This window comes from Ischnura elegans, chromosome 7, assembly GCF_921293095.1.
Source record: "Ischnura elegans chromosome 7, ioIscEleg1.1, whole genome shotgun sequence".
NCBI classification, from domain to species: Eukaryota; Metazoa; Arthropoda; class Insecta; order Odonata; family Coenagrionidae; genus Ischnura; species Ischnura elegans.
In genome coordinates this window covers 31,475,049-31,494,679 of record NC_060252.1, presented here as the reverse complement: position 1 = coordinate 31,494,679, position 19,631 = coordinate 31,475,049, and the positions used below count along the sequence as shown (strand labels likewise).

The 19,631-nt window shown below is 39.6% G+C and overlaps 1 protein-coding gene across 5 annotated transcripts in view; it reads left to right on the top strand.

Moving 5' to 3' along the window:
• The window catches only part of LOC124162668 (glutamate receptor ionotropic, delta-1), a 44,726-nt gene that overhangs the window by 19,192 nt on the left and 5,903 nt on the right, over window positions 1-19,631 (top strand). For 2 of the 5 annotated variants that reach the window (XM_046539266.1, XM_046539268.1), the window contains 7 exons: window positions 5,543-5,774; window positions 7,164-7,291; window positions 7,982-8,152; window positions 11,241-11,393; window positions 15,875-16,058; window positions 16,374-16,564; window positions 17,903-18,002. In XM_046539266.1, the coding sequence (XP_046395222.1) occupies window positions 5,627-5,774; window positions 7,164-7,291; window positions 7,982-8,152; window positions 11,241-11,393; window positions 15,875-16,058; window positions 16,374-16,564; window positions 17,903-18,002 (1,075 nt within the window). In that variant the 5' untranslated portion in view covers window positions 5,543-5,626. Of the gene's footprint in view, window positions 1-2,034; window positions 3,564-5,542; window positions 5,775-7,163; window positions 7,292-7,981; window positions 8,153-11,240; window positions 11,394-15,874; window positions 16,059-16,373; window positions 16,565-17,902; window positions 18,003-19,631 lie in introns of those variants that run through there. The other 3 variants (XM_046539269.1, XM_046539265.1, XM_046539270.1) reach the window with 3 other exon arrangements.

Genomic DNA, 19,631 nt, shown 5'->3' with positions numbered 1-19,631 from the left:
TAGTTATTTTGAAAACTTAAAAATGTTAAAACATACATAGTACACATAAATAATTCACATTTCATGAAACATGATGCATTGGAAGGATTAAGATGATTTTATTCGAGTAGCGATAGCTGTCTTCTCCATGTTTAATAATCACATTTTATTTCACGGTGCTACGTTTTTTACAAATTTCAAAATATCATTTCATTACCTACCATTTGAAAAAGAGCCACCGAAAAATATAAATGGAGAACAAGAGCACAATATTCGTAAAATTAATCGAAATGAAAGGGTTCAATCGGTGGAATACTTTCAATAAAATTTAAACTGGGTAACCCGTGCGAAAATTTCGCACTTTCACTGTGTCAGTGATAAGTTGTCACAAAAATCACGATATCAAGTATGTCAAGGAAACGGTGGAATGGGGTTTCAAGTAGAGGTGTATCATAAAGTGCTTTCTTTATACCTGTTTAGAATAAAAAAGTGTGGAGTCGATATACCTCGAACGAATAATCGACATAGCAAAATCGAAACTTATTTAAGTCAAATTATTGGGTAAATTGTGAAATTTGAGATTGAATTTTTTTATCAAAAGATGGTCATTCAACTTTTAAAACGATACTCCATATATCACTGTGTGTGCAAAATTAATGGAGCATATCGATGGCTAAGTTCTAACGACACGCATCTCTAAAATATCACGTTCAGATTTTTTCTTGCACACAGAAATTAAAAACAAAAAGTTCATACAATTGAAAAAGAAGCATTCATTTACAGAAAAACAGTTTTTTTTGCTTGTATTTTATATTTTAATGTTATTACGCCTTATTTGAGATACCTTTCTCAAACCGGCCGAATTTGAGATACGTGTTGTTAGAACTTAGCCGTCGATATAAGGAATGACTGAAATAAATCTTTCTGTAATAACATATAAGATGTTTTGATTCGATGCTTTCCCGGCGAATAATATGGCTAAGCTCTTCTCGGGATTTCTACCGGGTTAATTCATCCATATTAGCCAGCGTTTCAAGCTCCGACTTGGGCCTCCGTTTACCGATGTAAATACCGATGATGATAGGGGGGCAGCTGCCCCCTCCCCCTCCCCCAAAGGCCAAAAACGTAAAACTCTGAAAGGAAAATCAGGACTGGATCTGAACGAAATTTGTAAACAAATTTTATTTAAACCCACGAGAAATGATATGTAACTAAAATAAAAATATTTTTAACCAAATAATTTTAATAGCTTATAAAGCGCTTTTATAATTTTCTTAAAATGCTGGTTTCATTTACCTTTTCCACGCTAAAATTTTACAACTTGAACGAACATGGCTTGTCCCCCTTCCCCTCCTAGTTTTTATCCTGAGTACGCCCTTATACCTTCATATACGCATAAGTAGCTCCCGCGTTTACCCTCAGTATCTTGAAATAGGCTTTCGACTGTTTAAACCACGGTCAGTTAGATATTCAAGTGGAATTTCACCAACTCAAGTTTTACATTTTTGCATCAAGATGGATTTTAATCACACGCAACCCTAATTTTCGCCATTTTTATTTCCTTTGTTTTTCCGAAGAATCTCCTTAACCTTGCCCCTAGCAACCATTCCATTTGGCCTGACCATCGTCAACCATGGGAATCGTGTCCTTTGCTGACTGGGTCAAGGGGAGCGTTAAGTATTCTGACATTCGATTCCTCGACGAACATACCAGATCCTTCATTTTTCTCGATGGTGTGAAGCACCCTTACCAAGTCGCCCGCCCCTTCCACCACCTTCGCATGTCTTCCTCCCATTTGTCATCGGACATCGCACGATCGACTCCCAACACTATTCCTTGTCATTTCGCGTGAGACCTCTCCGCCGCTGCTGGGCAAACAAGTGAGGGTCATCGCAGCGCACTCACTCCAAACGCTCCAAACCCTCTCCCACCCCTCGTCTTTATGACACACCCACGCCAAGGTTAAACGTGTCAGAAGGGAAAAAACGAAAACTCCCCTCAATCGACTGTTTTCAACCCGGAATGCTCACCGCCTCACTTCTTATCCGATGTGAGGTTGACTTGACTCCTCCAAACAGTTGAAGACGTTGCTCAAGTCAGCTGGAATAGATCCATACCCTGTTCATTTGCGTCCTCACTTGACTTAGTTACTCGAGCACTTGGCGTGCCAGCCATTAGAAACTGATAATTCTTGTTCCTCTGAACTTTGGGTAGGAGAGGGTAGAGCTCACCCGAGACGAAGCTAGAGGCGTGCGATTTTCCCACGTTCAGGTGAGAAGAGCCAGTTTGAGTAGGTAAGGGTAGAGCTCACTACAAAGTAAGCCACAGGCGAGGGGATCCCCCAGGCAGGGTTAGGGGAGACAGTTCCTGTCTTCGAGTGTAATGTCATCGTGAAAATTTTGGTTTTTGTTTAAGAAGGCTTTTCCATGATCGGAAACCAGGGAACAAGGCGACTCCAGGAACCATCGATCAGTCGCCAAACACTGCATTAACTTGCTCCAAAATTTCTTCTTGTTTTGTCTTGCCTTCTATCGTTAACAATTTTGAAATTTCGTTCCAGGGGCACTATTCTGCACTCTCTCAGTGCTTCAACGCGTAAGTTCGTTTGGATAGGTGAGCTCACCCCGGAACAGGACACAGGCGGTTGAAATTCCCTTATTCAGTGGAGAGGGTCCAGTTTCTTTTCCTGGTCGAGTTGCACCGCGAGGATTTTGGAGTTAGTGGTGTCCTATGATTTCACCCTGATTCGAACCCGGGTCCATTCGATCAGTAACCGTAGCTCTGACCATTAGATCGCCACTCTCTCCCCACACCAACTCAATTCATTGAGTACTCGAGCCACGGGAATGATGTGATTTTAACGTCTGGATTTTGAACATTAAAAAAAAAGAGACATTTCAAGTGTTTAGTCTCGTCAAAGTTGAGGCATTGGACTCACAAAACTTCCGTAGCTCTGCCTAGTCAAGTTCGCACTGAAAACGATCTCCGGTAAATATTTCGCATCGAATCTCTCGACATTTTACAATCCCCTCAAATCATGCTGAATTTATTACTCGCAACCCTGGTCATATTTGACTTTTCATAAATTAGGATTCACGTGTTTTTTTTTACTTTTAGACGATAGTCATCTTGCGTATTCACCGCTGCATATGTACGAAAAGTAAGTCATTTCTCCTTGTGAGCACTGACGTGATGCAGGAGGAAACCTGTCCCATAACGCTGGAGGCTTTAGTGTGAAATAGCTTCGCGTTTTGATGGAAGTAGGAAGATCCTCTAGGTATTATTGTTGCATTTGAGTGGTGATTGAAAGTGACCTAATCTCGATCATTCGTGCTTTTAAGTTCGAATGGATTCAAATCACCAATGTGCTCGTGTGTGTACGTTGGGATAAAGGAAGGTTTTCAAATGTTTTTGGATCGGTAAATTATCCATGGAATTCAAAGCAAGTGCGTGTACAGAACTGACCACACTAAAAATGTACAACTAGCTTCTGCAATGAGATTTAGGGGATCAGCGCAGAGAGCATCCATCTTGGTCTCTTAGAGGGATGAATTCCGCTGGAGCGTTAGCAGTGTCACGATGAGGTAAGAATTTTTTACTCTTTTGAAGAATTTTTATACCGGTCTTCGCTTCCTCCTTTAAAATTATTTCCCTACTATGAAGCTAAATTCATATTTTGCTTTGTTTGGCAGAGGTTGGATTAATCTTGAGATATTTTTTCACGTGAAGACGGTATGATTTCCAAAATGACTTTAAAGCCACTTTTCAGGAATTTGGGGTGAACAGTTTATTGAGCATCTTTGGGTCTACTTAGATTAAGTTAAGGTTAAATTTAGCTACTGCTTCGATTTTTTGGTGTGCTAATGGATGGTACGTAGAGTCAGCGCCGGATCTAGGAGAGCAAAAATTGGGGGCTAGGTGGAGAGCGTAGAGGGTGACTTCCCAGTAGCAGTGGTAGTCCGAACACAATTACCATTTTATCTAGTGTAAGTTGGATACCCAAAGGGGTGGCTACAGCCCCTCCCTTGCTCCTCTCTTGATACGCCGCTGTGTAGAGTAATACATCTATTCACGTGGAGAAGATTATGTGATGGCTGTGGTAGCTTTGAAGACGTATGGATATAATTGCTTGTTTCAACTCTTTGCGGGAAGGACTTTTGCAGTTTCGGAATGCATGGATTCATTTATCTTTGCTATCTTGGAATTGGGTGAAAAAATACAAATATTTCAAGGTTGGCTCATGGTATCCTTACCTGATGCTAAGCAAAAGATTTAATTTGATATCTTGCTGAATCATCCGTTAAGCGTAATTTATTATATCTTTGCAGTGGATCCCCAGCAATAAAAATATGTGTGTAAACATTGGCTGCTTTTGGGGAATGTGTTGAAAGTTCAAAAGATCAATAAAAGAGGGCCCTGTATGAACTTGTACATTCTATCGAGACACATTATCACACAGTGCCGAAACCCTCGACACTGTATTACATTGTCGAAGGGCAGAACTGGTTGATTGGCTGCTGATAGATATTTGTCTATCTACTGGGAAAAAATGTTCATGCAGTCCCTGTTTGCGAGAAGCATAGCAGCTGCCATGCTTCCTCATTCCTAACTGAAAACAATATTTTCATTGGCGCTGACTAACAAGGAAAGTCCATCAAGGGTCACATCCAGGTCTCGTTCAATTTTTTCTGGGTGATAGGAAATGGATACCCATTGAGTGTAGTTTTTGTTTCAGCTGCCGACGCTCAATACTATAGATATTAGCGATGGAAAATGCTAGGAAAACGCTTAAAATGTATGCAAAGCACAGCACAACAATACACCGTCAGTGCTGTTGCTAGCAACGGAGTTAAAAGGGGCTATTTGTGTGATGCGGGTTGCATATTTTACTTTCCGTCGCCCAAAAAAAAAATAAAAAATATCGAAAAGTATTGAGCGTTGACAGCGGAATCTAAAAGTAAACCTCAAGGTTATCCATTTCCTAACACCTAGAAAAATTTGAACGACATCTGGTGGTGACACTTGAGGGGCTCCCCTTGAAAGGGTGAAATTTACTTTCTCATTTTAACACTGATTGAAATGATATCAACATTTGGATGCATGCCATCATTGACATCAGTATGCAATCAAATGGAGTATTTAAATTAAAAAATCTACCTGCAGTAATTTCTGAGCGATCCAGATGGTATAATGGGCTTTCCATCTTGTGGGCCTGGGTTCAAATTTCAGTTGTGATAGAGAATTTTCCTTGGAAGCCCAATCCCTGCTAGTGCACATCAAGTGCAGCTTTCTGTCCGTGGGATGGTACATTAAGCCCTTTGAGACTTACCTTTACTTACCCTGCAGGTTGGGAGGTAAAGTAGAAGTTATAACTCTGATGCCAGGTTTCTCCTAACTCGCTTGTTACTTCCCTTCTCGTGGCACATGTGGCCTGAGCTATTCAGTCTCCTCCAATAAACTTCAGTTTTGTATATATTTGCTGAAAGTACATGATAAAATTTATTGAGGTTTCCAATACTGAATTTGCCTTTTGGCGTATCTGAGTTACCAAAATTACTTTCAGTTGTTAGGTCTGGCAATGTGAGGGAGAGAAATTTCTACATGTAGTCCATGCTTCAAGATTTCTGCTGGTGAGTCACCTTTGGAAATGGGTTTTCCAACTAGCGTGGTCCTGATGGCAGCTGCTATACTGGGCAACCACTCTACTGATGGCCCTCTTTTTATTCACAATTCACCAAATCTTCTGTCCAATTACACTGGGGAGACCACACCTGCTATCATTGCCCACGAAAATGGTAAGAAAAAGCCATCTCTAAGCAGCTCTGAAGCCATCTTTAGATCTTAACTATGAACTTTTGGAAGTTTCTTCATCTGATTATGCTCTGCCTACCTCTATTCTTTTGAACTATTCCTATATGTACATATTTTGAGAATAGAGTTCTGCTGTGGTAAAAATCAATGAAATGATATAAAATTAATTATATGAGTACATATAAGTTAATCTTTGCCACAGAAATGTTGGTTTTTGGGGCAAAAGCACTCTGTTTAGGAACTGCCTGTTCTAAATTCAATAATGTTTCTTATTATTTCCCTCTCTTAGTAATTCAGCACAAAGGTTGGTTTGGATAGGTGAGGGCTGAGCTCACTCTGAACTAAGCCAATGGAATGTGATTAACGTTCATTTTGGGTAGTAGGCCAGTTCCTTTTGTTGTGCCACTTTGCATTTCAAAGATTTATATTTGGGGTCATACGTAGGCTTCACCAGGGTTTAGACCCAAGGACCAATTTGATAGAAGCCAACCACTTTGCCATACTCCACAACTACCAACTTCCATGTTCCCCATAATTTGCACAGAGATGAAATATTTCAAATTTTTAAATTTTTATAGTATTTATTTCTTATGTAAGAATAAATTCAAAATGTCATCTATAGTTGCAAAGATCCTCTCTCTTGGAATTGGTAAATCTACACCTACATACTACCCTGCAAGCCACCTCAATAGGCATGCAGCAGGAGGTGTTAGGACACCACCTGTTAGTTGTTCACCTATGAAAGAATGCAAAGAATATGAAGAAAAATTGGGCACACTCGTGAACATTGAGTGTCATTTGACTGCCCAAGACTCCGAGATTAATGTAACATTTTTTTTATATTCTGTATTTTTAGAGGGAAATAAATTTCTATACCCATCTGTTCATCACAGTGCTCAATTTATAAAATTTTAGGCACCAGTATGCATATTCATACATTTTATTTACCCATGATTAAAATATAACCCCCTCTTTAAAACTTTCAATTTTTCAAAGCCAGTAATTAAAGTTACATTGAGGAATCATGTTTTTCCCACTATAAAAAAAAACCAATGTTATTTAGAAAACTTTTTATTTATATTCGGTACCCACAAATGATAATTATTAATGGTACATATTCAATTTTCTAAAGGAGGTGCTTGAATCCCATTCCAGCACAAACCAGCCAAAATTAACCTCTGGTTCATCAATGTATCTCTCTTATTTTGAAGTTTTCCCTTCCTTTCTACCTCCCAGGAATCTTGCACTGGTTAAGGTCCCCCAAATATGAATGTGTTGGATTCTATTGTATTGTAAGGTCCCCCACAGAGTTGAATTCTATTGTATATGAGCCTTGAGGTCATATTCTTTTCTCTTCTTTCCATTTTATTCAGGAACCGGTTCTCTTCAGGGGCTGAGAGGACGGGAAACGTTTCCTTCAACTGGGAAAAATATAGCAGAGAAGATTGCTAAGGATAAGATGGCATTAAAAGGAAGGACTCTCCGTGTTGTCACACTCAAAGTGAGATATGAATGAAGCCATAATATATCTAACTCCTTCATACTTCATATTGAAATTATTGCTATGCAATAATGGATGGGGAAAATTAAAGGAGTCATATCTTTTGTTGAATGGGCTGGTAAAGGCAATTTTATTCTCCCCTTGAGGAAAAACATTTTAATTTTTATAATATCTTGATTGGTGAACTTGGTTATGTTATGTTTTATGTTAAATTATCCAATGTGTACTCCATTATTCCTTCAATATTTGTACTATTTTCATATTTCATTTTTTCTGTGATGTTTTTTAAAGTTAATGATTTGAAATTGTTTTTGGAATGAATTTGGTTGTTTTCACATCTAGCACCAATTCCTGAGCCATTGCCAGATGCAATGTAATTTCACCAAGTATGTAACCTGTCAAGTCAGATGCTTGTGCCCACACTGGCTTTGGTTTTAATACTTTCAAATGCTCTCTTTTGAATGCATACTTGCTTTGCCTGTGAAGTTGTCTTATATTGAGATGCAAAATCTCTTATAAGCATCATTTTATCTTCTTTTTGGCTCATAGTGAGAAAGCATATCACATATAAATGTAGTACTAAAGTTTTTGTTACTTCATCTGAAGTGTAATGAATTTACAGAATGTTGTACTCTGCTAGGATTTTTAATAAGATGGATTTATTATAATGAACCACTCAATGCTTTTCAGGATTGGCCAATGAGTGATTTCAAAATCAACAAGACAAACAACAAAACTTATGGCATCGGTATTGCCTTTCACTTCATGGAAATGCTCCAGAATGAGTTTGGGTTCGATTATGTGATGGTGACTCCAGAAGATAACACCACAAATGGTGTCATACAAACAGTGATCAAAGGGGTAAGTACATGCAAAAACGCCTTTAGAGTGAAGTTATCACATAATCCAATTCAAAGTGACCTCTTTACCTTAACACACTCAATGCTGAGAAAATTTATCATAACACACCGCCACGCGGAAAAAACATTTTGCAATAATATCAGATATTATGCATTCCTTAATCATATGCAATCATACATAGTTCAAAATTATAACAATTTGCACTATTAATAAGGAAAATATTAAATATTATAATAAAATTATAATAAATATATTATAATAAAAAGAGGGCAAAAAATCTGCTGCAAGCAAACTACTTGTATCCAGTCACAGGAGAAGACACACTGAGACGCTGGGCAAAATTGCAGGGTCTAGTAGAAGACGCGGAGGCAGATGGCGGGCCGAGAAACCTAGCGGGACCGATGCCTTGTATTCAAGGCATCCGCATTGAGTGTGTTAAAGTAATGGCGTAAAGGACTGCGGCATTAGTGGTGACTTTCAACCACTTTGAAGTATATATTTTAAAATGAATGAACAAGTTTGATCTGAGATCTCCGCGGCGTTTCTTCATATGAGTCTTGGCTTCCGGGCGTTCCTCCGCGCTTAGATGTCCATAAGTGACGACAGTTTCTCCAGCCATCCTACTGGCGTCTTCAGGTCAGAAGTAGCGATGCATAAAATTTGGCCGTCTTATATAGGTGGCCAAATTTTATGCATCTGAAGACGCCAGCAGGATGGCTGGAGAAACTGTCGTCACTTATGGACATCTAAACGCGGAGGAACGCCCGGAAGCCAAGACTCAAATGAATGAACAATTTCTCTTACAAATACAATGATCTCAAACAGTTTTCAATCATGTATTAGTTTAATATTATGCAGATACAGCTCATTTTCATCACAAAAATTAGGTAGTTGATTAATCATTTATTTACCGCATTAAACCTAATATTCCTTGATAAATTGTTTTGTCAGTGCCCATATTTTACTGCATTGTTAACACCTTGCGTACCGGGGTTAGCTAATGTTTAGAATATAACTTTACCCAATCAAACGTTATGATGCATCATTTCATTATGAATAACGAACAACAACTGAAAACATACAAACGAATACATATTGTACGCTTAAAAAGTGTTCAGGTTGACGCGCCTAAATGACGAGAATCTTCGTCATCTGTCCGGAACGTTCGGGACGAGAATTCTCGCCATCTGTACGCAACGTGTTAAAAAAAAACAAATTTAGGCTCAGACTATCAATTCTCAGATATCAGTAATCCTTATTTTTAGCATATCATCATCAATGAGGTAAATAAATCAAAGGAGGTGATGATCAGTCTTTGGGGCTGAGAGTTGTTTGATTAGAGCAAATGTTTAAGCTGAGTAGAGTTTAAGTTAATGTTATGCAGAGAGTTATTGTGTCTGCATAACCAGAAAGATAGAATTGCTGGTCTTAGAGACTGGGCATCACCAACTTAGGGTTATATTCTTCTTATTTTAATGTCTAAGTATCTTAAATTCAATGGAATTAAGTGATGAATAGAATGGAGATATCTATCAATTGATTAATGTATGTAGCTTCTTTATTTTTCATTTCAATTTGGGTTCCTATTCAGTGGAAAATATTGTTGTTACATACTTCTAACATTTTGGAAAACCTTAAAATGAACACAGTTGTCATCATACTCTATTGTGAAAGGGTGTCACTAAGATGAAGTACTTGAGTCACTCAAGATGATTGTTGTGGGGTAATAAGGGAGAATTTGATATGTATCACCAAATTTTTCAAAAGTATGCATTTGTGTAGGGGACCTTTTAAAATGGTGTCATAAACCATTTCACACAGGTGAAAAACTTAGGAAAGCTTAGTTTAGTTAGACGTTATTTCTTCCAACTTTGATTAGCGGTCAGGTTTTTCTATCTTCAGACATTTTCACTTTGGCCAATCTATAACTGGACTTAATGAATCTGATTACCCTAGTTGGTGAATTACATCTGATAATTTTATGTGTGGAATAGACTGAATCAAAATATGTATTAAAAAAATGAGTCAGAGTTAATTCTGAGAGAAGGTTGTAGCAGCCAGCCAGGGGCTTATACTGGTATAATGGAGTGCCCTTGTTAGGAAGCAAATGTCCAACCATTTAATATTGCGACAGATCAAACCCAGAGAGCATGAAGAGTCCCTTCTTCACTGTTTTGGACTGGAGACCTTGGTAATTTGCTGGGCATATCATTAGTACATCTTGCTCTGGGGCTTTCACTTGCAGTACTAGTATCATGGAAGTTGGCTCACTTTTATGCATGGTGGAGCAATGGGGGCTTATCTCAATCACATCTTCCATTGCTTTGAGGGCATACTGTGCCTACTTGTAGCGATCATTGGGGTAACAATCGTTTGCGGTTTGCATAGATTCAGGATAGCACTGCTCTCTGGCATCCTCACCTTTTGCTTGGAAAAATCCCACTTTGAAACCTTTCTGCCTTATTTGGCAAACAATATGCACGATTCAGGCCCAATGTACCATTTTTTTCACAATTTGTTGCTTTTAGCAGTTCACGGCTAGTATCTTCAATTTGTTGTCATGCTGGCTTGCTTACCCAACCCCTGAAATTTTTTATCCCCTGACAAATCTGCAGTCAGGACCAATGTGAAGCCGATATGGATTCTTATAGTAGACTCACCTTGAGGTCTAGATAATTCCTTCACACTCTCAGGATTAGATTAATGTCATAGTTTTTGGGGGACAGTGGCAGCACTTTCCAAAAAAAATACCAAAGTGCTTAAGAAATGGGCTACATAGTAGCGTACCGAGAAAAACGTACGGAATATTTTCCCATGGAATCAAGTACCACTACCCAAGCTCTACTTGGGCTCGGGTCTCTGGCAGGAAAAAAACATCCCAAGGTATACTCAGGCTTGGGCCTCAAAGTATTAAGAATTTCAGGGCTGCCCCCCTCTTATATTACCCCTGCATACTATGGTTATCCATTCCTAAAATCTCCCTTTATATTCATTTATCAATTTCTATTCATAATATTTCATGTGTCACAAGTAACTGCATTGAATTTAATGGATGTTTACCTCTTTCCTTTTCTTCTTTTGCTGGAAGAAGGCAGACATGGCTGCAGCTTTCCTCCCCATAATCTTTCTGCCAGGGTTGTCCTTTTCGAAAAGACTTGCCATGGAGAATTGGGTGGTGTTGCTTCGCAGACCCCAGGAGTCAGCCTCGGGATCCAGCCTTCTTGCACCATTTGATACTAGGGTGAGCTGAAATTAACACCTACTCATTCGCTTCTATTTCTGAAAATGTTATTGATGCGTTAGGTGTGAGATAGGAGGGAGGTTTTTTTTTAACCTCCGATAGCTCAGCAATAACACCATAAAAGTGACAGGTGGGTACTGCGCAGGTAGGACAATTGCATGACCTCCGCACTACATGCTCAAGTCATTTCTGACCGTTTGTTGTTAGTTTAAGGTTAGTAGTAATCTCATTAACTACGCTGCCTCAATTGATTCTCATCTACATTTCAGTGTCTTGAGACAAAAGAAACAGGTCTCCAGCCAACCTGATCCTTCGTTAAGACCAGCAAAACATGACTGTCAGTGGAGAAACTGTTTACTGGTTAAAACCCTTAAAGGTGGAGATAAATCTTAAAGCAGAGGCATATCTAAGGAGGGGAGAGGTGTATGGATGAGGGGAATTGAAACCCCCTCCCCCAGAATCCTAAAAATGAGATAAAATATTCGTATCACAGGAATCCTACTTGTTTGAAATACATAATTGAATGTTTAAGTTTTTATTAGGTCTCTCTAATTTATTCCTATCATTAGCGTATTTGTATAGTCAATGTATTCTAATTTATATACCCAATATTTAGCATTACTTCATGTATTACTACCAAGTGTGATGTGATACGCAAATTGAGCCGTTACCTTTCTTAAGCCATTCTAGTTACTCCGCAGTCTTAGGGCCTATTCTATCCTAATCAACATTGGCTGAGTAACCAGATCTCTGACTACAGGAAAATTTTACTCCACCCCTTGGACGTTGTCACCTCAAACCTGCCTGAGGCCAGAGCCAGAATAGGAAAACAAAATTTTTTTTTGCTGTTTGGGTGTTTGGTTGCCCCACCTAGCTACGTAGCCCCGGGTAGTTGCCTGGGTTGCCCTACCCTTAAGCTGGCCCTGGATGAGGCTAGTTGCCATTTTTAGAGATGCTGTTGCCTTAAATGTTAAATAGTTTCACAATTGAAAAGTAAATGCAATGGCATTCTTAAAAAATGGCAACTGCACGTCATAAACAATACAAAACTCTTAGCACCTTTCCTGCTCAAGGCCACGCTCAGAAAAAAATTTGAAGAGGTAAACTTAGAGAGAAGGTACATTCTGGGGGTGTTTATGAGTGAGTTTGAAGTTAAGACTCTTATCTCCCAAACAATTTGAGGGGATTGATCTTCTAGATCCCCAATTTGCTATGGCCTTTAACCTTCATCATGAAAGGCAATAAATTTCACATTTATTTCTGTACCAGAAAATTTCCCCTTAGTTTATGCATTGAGCCAGTGAACTTTTACTTTCCACGGCTCAACTCCAATGCTGGGCTATTGAAATTCCAAATTTACTCCCATGGCTATTTTAGGAATGTTTAAAGTAATGGTACATATATCCACCCAATGGTCCATCAAGGAGGATAACACAAGAGCTGAACGTTGCTCACAGAGGTTCCAGTGCAGGTGCTTTGTGGTGATGAAATTTTGGGGAGGGGCTCATGAAAATTATTTTTAGGGGGGATTAAGGTAAAATTAATAATAAAAGTAAAAAAGAGAAATGATTAACCCTTTCGTGCTGAATGTCGGATGGAGCTGACAGGCATTTTCATATGCAGAAGACCTGATGTCGGGTATAGCTGTCAAGGATTTTTCTATTCAAACGACCCGACCTCAGCTCTAGCTGACTCAAGGTAAGAGAAGTGACCGCAGAGGTAGCAATTGTCGGATGCATTCAGGCCAGGCCTGAGACCCAGCTTAGTGAGACTTTAGGACCACTCCTCGGCCTGATTCTCCCACTCATTTATGATCATCTGCACAGCAGGAATCCTTTGCGAAGCGGTATTGGCGATATTGTCAATGGTTTTTGCAATGATATATTGTGTGCCATGCTACAATTTTTTTTACTTTGAAATGAATTTTTCATTTTGTTCTGTAGGTAGGAAAATTTTAAACGAAGTTTTAGCATTAAAAATAACGGAGTTTCCCACGCAATCCTGTAAAGAGGAAATGCCAGGTAGAGGAAATGCAAAGGTAGAAGAAATTCTGTGCGACACCATTTACAACAAACTACAAAAGAACCCCATGGCCAAAGCAGAGCGGGAGACAAGAGCCATGATCAAGAGGTCCTCTATTCCGACTGAAGAACAGAGATGGCTAATTACGTCCGCACCCAAACCACCGAGGCTATACGGCTTACCGAAGTTACACAAGGAGGGCGTACCACTGAGGCCCATTGTGAGCCAAATTGACGCTCCAACCTATCGACTCGCCAAATACCTAGCCCAAACTCTACAGGATTGCGTGGGAAACACCTCTTCATATGTGAAGAACTCAGCCCATTTCGTGAATATGATAAAAGGCATTACCATCGAGAGAGAAGACATCATGGTGAGCTTCGACGTAGTGTCGCTGTTCACGAACGTGCCCATTGAAGAATCAGTGGAAATTGTGAAAAAGCTGACAAGCTCAGGAATTCCCAAGGACTTCCCCAAGCTTGTGGAGCACTGCCTGAGGAACAACTTCTTCCTGTGGAATGACAACTATTATGAACAATCAGACGGAGCAGCAATGGGTTCGCCCCTTTCCCCTGTGTTGGCCAACCTCTTTATGGAAAAGTTTGAGGAGGAGGCCGTGAATACCTACCACAAGCAACCAAAGCTTTGGCTTCGGTATGTTGATGACACGTTCATCATATGGCCACACGGTGCAGAGGAATTGGACAAATTTTTAATACATCTCAACAACCAACACCGAAGGATCCGCTTCACAATGGAAAAGGAATGCGAAGGCCAGTTGCCCTTCTTGGACGTGATGATTAAGAGGAAAGACGATGGCAGTCTTGGACATGCGGTGTATAGAAAGGAAACGCACACGGACCGATACCTGAACGCAGAATCACACCACCATCCCGCCCAGAAGGCCTCGGTGGTAACATCTCTACTCCACCGAGCCTTCACCATTTCCGACGCCGAATCATTAGATTCAGAGAAGAAGCACCTGACCAAAGCACTAATCAGGAATGGCTACGACCGGAAAATGGTCCTCAAAAGGGCCGCTAAGGTCAAAAGATGCACTCACGACCATCTGAAGAACGCCAGGCCACAGAGGAGGAGGAATAGACCAAACCTACTATTCCATTCATAGCAGGAGTGTCAGAATGTATTGCTAGGATACTAAGGAAGCATGACGTGGTCACAAGGTTCAATTGCGTGACCAAGATACAAAACATTGTACCTGGACCAAAAGATCGTATCCCGCAGGCACTATGCGAAGGCGTGTACACAGTGCCATGCTCCTGCGGAAAGTCATATGTTGGCGAAACATGCCGAGGAATGGCGACAAGGATGAAGGAGCATGTGAGAGCTACCAATAAAAAACAACTGCACTTGTCAGCCATTGCAGAGCATGTTTGGAGTGAGACCGGCCATAACATTGAATTCGAAAAAGCGAAGATAGTGGCAAAAGAGAGTCGCTACTACCCAAGGCAAATCAGGGAAGCAATTGAAATTTACAAAAGACAAAATATTAACAGGGACAACGGCTACCCAATCAGCAACGTTTGGAAGAGAGTTCTGACCAATCAGCGCACAGGAGGAGATCGGCCAGTGCTATATAAGACGGCAAAAAATGAAAACTTCTCACCTTCGACCTGAAGACGGAAGCAGGATGGCTTCCGAAACTGTAGTCAACCATAAACGACAGACGCGGCTGGAGAACCCGGAAATTAGCAGTCATCGTGAACAACGCCGCGGAAACCTACGCACGAATTTCATGCTGTTAGTTTTTCAGAGGATATTGCTTAATGATTCCAAATACTGCCAACTGCATAGCTAATATTGTATTGACTTGAAGAAGTTTTATTACAATGTATGATGGGAAGGATGACTTGAAAAAATTTCTCATTTAAAGCTGTAATTTAAGTAAAAAGTTAGGGGGCAGTGGGTTAAGTCATCCTTTTTGGAGAAGCTTGGAATGATGAGACACTAAAGATGAGGGTAATAGGCACCCCTGGATAATGTGATATATGTAATTTTGTAAAACTGCCATTAAAGACATCTTATTTTGGTTTCTCCCATGTTGATATGTACAATTTATTTTGGACAAGAGTTTTGCCCATATTTCAGCTGGCAGCGTTAGGTCTTGAATAAATCTTCTTTTCCAGAAAATTTCTTCCCCTTAGTTATGTGTAAAATTAAAGAGCAGGTTTCTACGGCATTTAACATTGTCTTTTTATCTAGGGTATTCCATTGGGGTATTCATATTTTTCCCTGAATAGTTTCTCCCTTAATATTTAATGTCCACATCAATGAAAGCCATTGATAAAATAAAAGAGGAGACTTTAGGAATCAATATCAATGAGGAAAGACTAAGGACGTTGTGATTTGTTGATGACAGAGCTGTCATAGTCAATCCATTGAATTAATTTTTTTTTGTTATTGTAGATTTCATCAATTCCTTCATTTCTGATCAACAGGTTTGGATCCTTATTTTACTGTCTGTTTCCATTGTCGGGCCTGTCATCTACACCATAATGGTGGTCCGTGTCAGGCTGTGCCGAGGAAGTGCCCGTCTATCCAAGGTGTTCTCGTTGACATCATGCGTCTGGTTTGTATATGGTGCTTTGATGAGGCAAGGGTCAACCCTCAATCCAATCTCAGGTAAATGCATCATTCTATTCTGTTATAACTGAGAGAGAGACTACATACTTTGTGTAGTAGCCCACAAAAAAAAAGCCAACTACATATTTGGCTTGAGACGAGTAAGGATCATAATGGGGTGTACTAGTGTACTGGTGTTGCTCTTAATTCTGATGATAATAATTTAAAAGTAATACATGTAAGTTAGTGCCTACTGTGTGTAATGCTGCCCGAAAAGTATTTGAATTTAAAAAATACAGTTTCAGATAAAATATTCATTCTGTGTGTACCCATAGGCTAACCTAGTGTAACATTTTGTAAATGTTTATTTTTCAGATTCCTCCCGATTGCTGTTTGCAACCTGGTGGATATTTATCACCGTGGTCACAGCTTTCTATACGGCAAATCTTACAGCTTTTCTCACCCTTTCACGTTTTACTTTACCCATTGATGGACCTTTAGACATTGTACGGAAATCTTATAGCTGGATAGGGCATAGCGGCAGCCCATTTGAAGTTATGGTACAAGTAAGTGTATTTATAGCTTTTCTGTTGAACTTTGAAATGAGAAAATGTTAGCAGTGAACTTTTCAGGCTTGATATCATGGAAAGTGTCTGTACTTAAAATACATTAAATAAATTCCTCAGGAATATGAACATACTACGGGTTTCAGCCAACAAAATAATCATCTGCTGAAATTCCATGTGTGTTTGTTAAATTTATTTGGAAAGTTCCTTCATGTACTTTAGTTATTTAAAGAGTAACAAGACATTTAGAAGTGCTGTCAGCACTACAAACTCATGCAATTAACGATTTTCAATATTAATATTATGGGAAATTTTAAGTTTTTATGTATTGATGTTTGCCATATCTTACTCTTATAACCTGCATTAAGAGTATATTTTAAACTTTCAATAATAAAAATAGAAATCTTTGTTTCAAGTCGATAGTGTTGCTTTTATTGAGGACTATCCTTCATTCACTCTTCCTTGCCTTATGTCCTACCCTCTTTCTATGTGAGATTCTGCCAAAACTAGCACTCATAGCAGTTTTTGATTGCTAATATATAGGAGTGTGAATTTTCATAATGTGTTGCATTCCTCTTATATTATTTATGAATCTGGTTCACTTGAGCATTTCCTCACTCAGAGGGTGGCGGTAGAGCAGCTAGGTGAGTGGTGTAATCCTCCATCATGCTACCAGGCAATGACACCTGAGGAACAAATGGGCACGAGATATATAAAATGTCCCATGAGCGATGAGTGTTTTTCTAAATTTTACTGATTCAGTGGGAACTTTTCATGGAAACTTTCGCGGGTACTTGACATATTACTCATTAGAAACTTTTTGTCCTATGTTGCCGCGTCAATTTTCAGGTGGCCCCAACGTTACGCAACTGATGCTGATCACTTTTTCCAGGGAATCTCCCTTTGAAAAGATTCCCTTGAAAGAGCGACCAGCATTGATTGGGAAATGTTGGGGGCAACTGAAAATTGACGCAGCAACATAGCCCAAAATTTTTTAACTAACATGATTCAGAGGGGCTTTCTTTAAAAAATGAGGACCAAAACACATGTGGTAACTAAACATTCCCAAAAAATATCACCCTCAGATTACTCAGAACCTGGAAGTTACTCTCTACTTTTGTTTTGTCTGGTTCTGCTCTCATTCCCCGGGCTAATGCAATGTGTCCCAATTACAATACAAACATAATTTTATTCAATCCAATTTAAGCCTAGCTGCTCAAACATCCTTTGAGGGAGGAATGGCTCATACTCTTAGTGATCTGCAAGATATGATTTTTTTGAGCCTTTTAAGGAACTGCATGAAATTCTGCCTCAATATGAATATTTTTTTCTTTTCAGCTCGATGAAAATTTCAATTATTTAAGGAAATCCATAGGGAAAGGCCTGGGAAAATTTGTGAATAGTTCTGATGAGGATTTAATGGAGCTTGTAAGAAATGGTATGTATAAATATATTTCCTTTGAAAATTTTTTTCAACTTCGAGCTTAACTTTGGTAGAAGTAGTCTTTGATGAGAGACTGGGCACCTGTCCCAACTGCCTTCAACCCGTTTAATCACGACCATCAGGTCCAGCTATCCCCAGCCTTATATAGTCCAAACCGACCAAAATGGCTGGCCTAGGCTAGATTGGCAGCAGGGAGAACTGTCCTAGAAGGACAGTCTGCCAGGTTGGCTTCGGTTGGGACAAACCTCCAAGATGCACCACGCGTTGCATTATTTATTAAACTCAAATACAGGTTACAATAAAATTCATCTTCAAAGAACGGACCGGACCCTTTGCGGACCGCATGGAGGACCGCTTGGTTATCAATGTACAATACAACGTCTGAAAAATCTGGTACATTATTAAACATGATAGACATTCCTTTTATTCCTAGCTGCCGTTCCCTCGGCGAAGTAAATTGGCTGTTGTTCGCTGAAGGCTTCGATATGCTCGAGTTCTCGTTGTTGAGACACCACCGCCCACTGGAATGGTGTGGCATCAGCATATCCGATGTGTTTAACCCTAAACGGTGCACACTGTCTCACTTTATGAAATATATGTTCACTAAAACACTTGTCAAGCCACTTGGTATTTCTTCTGTGACCGTTGTTGATAAGAAAATATGGTAAATGCATAATATAACACACCCATGCTATATAGCCGGCAAGCTTAGGTACATCCAACACACTAAGCCACGGGATTATTTTAATGGCCCAGTGCAGCTGAGAGAGGGCACCTGGCATGAGTCGCACTGTGGATGCTGCTGTATCTATTCGAACACCAAGGTAGGGAAGGACTTGTGTGGGATGTAAAACACATTTCTTTCTGTTGAGGCTCACACCTATTTCGTCCTCCAGGAAGGAAACTATATCAAACACAATTGTGTGAGCTGTGTCATAATCACAGGAAATAAAAAAAAGGTTTATCATTCTCTCCTGAAGCTAGAACTGTGTCAATTTTATGTATTAAGAGGGTGTTAACACATTCAATGTGGGACCGATTTTCACTATAGTCGTCGAAATTGTCCGTTAAAATAAGAAAGAAAAATAGAGGGAGGTTTCCACACCATAACTTCCATTCAAATACTGCTTTATACAAAGGGCACACATGGCTCGAAAGAGGGAAGCTTGCTGAAGGCCATACACATGATCAGAAGACTCGGAAGTGGATATTAGTCATGTACGGAGGTGGAGAAAGGGTTCCTGGCCTGACCGGCAGAGCACGTCATTTGACGTGCTCCGTATCTCGGCATGGATGGGACCAAGTCAATTGATGTGCTCAGTACTGAATGCGTTGAACTCTTGCTCAACCAGCGATATTTTGTTCAAACACTGCTTGGTTAAGGCTTAGACTAGCTTCTTGGTATCTCCTAAGTGCTTAAGGAGCAAACCTTTGAAAAAATTTGTCTGTATCTCAACTATAAAAGTTTTTCCTCTTAAAATACTGGGGTTAAATTTTCAAATTTGAGATTCAGGCAAATGTTGACCAGGGTCTGTACAGTTTACCCTGAACGTTTAAAAATTAATGCTTTAGTTTTAATTTTGTTATACACCACTATAGTCAGCACTTGGAACAAGATACATG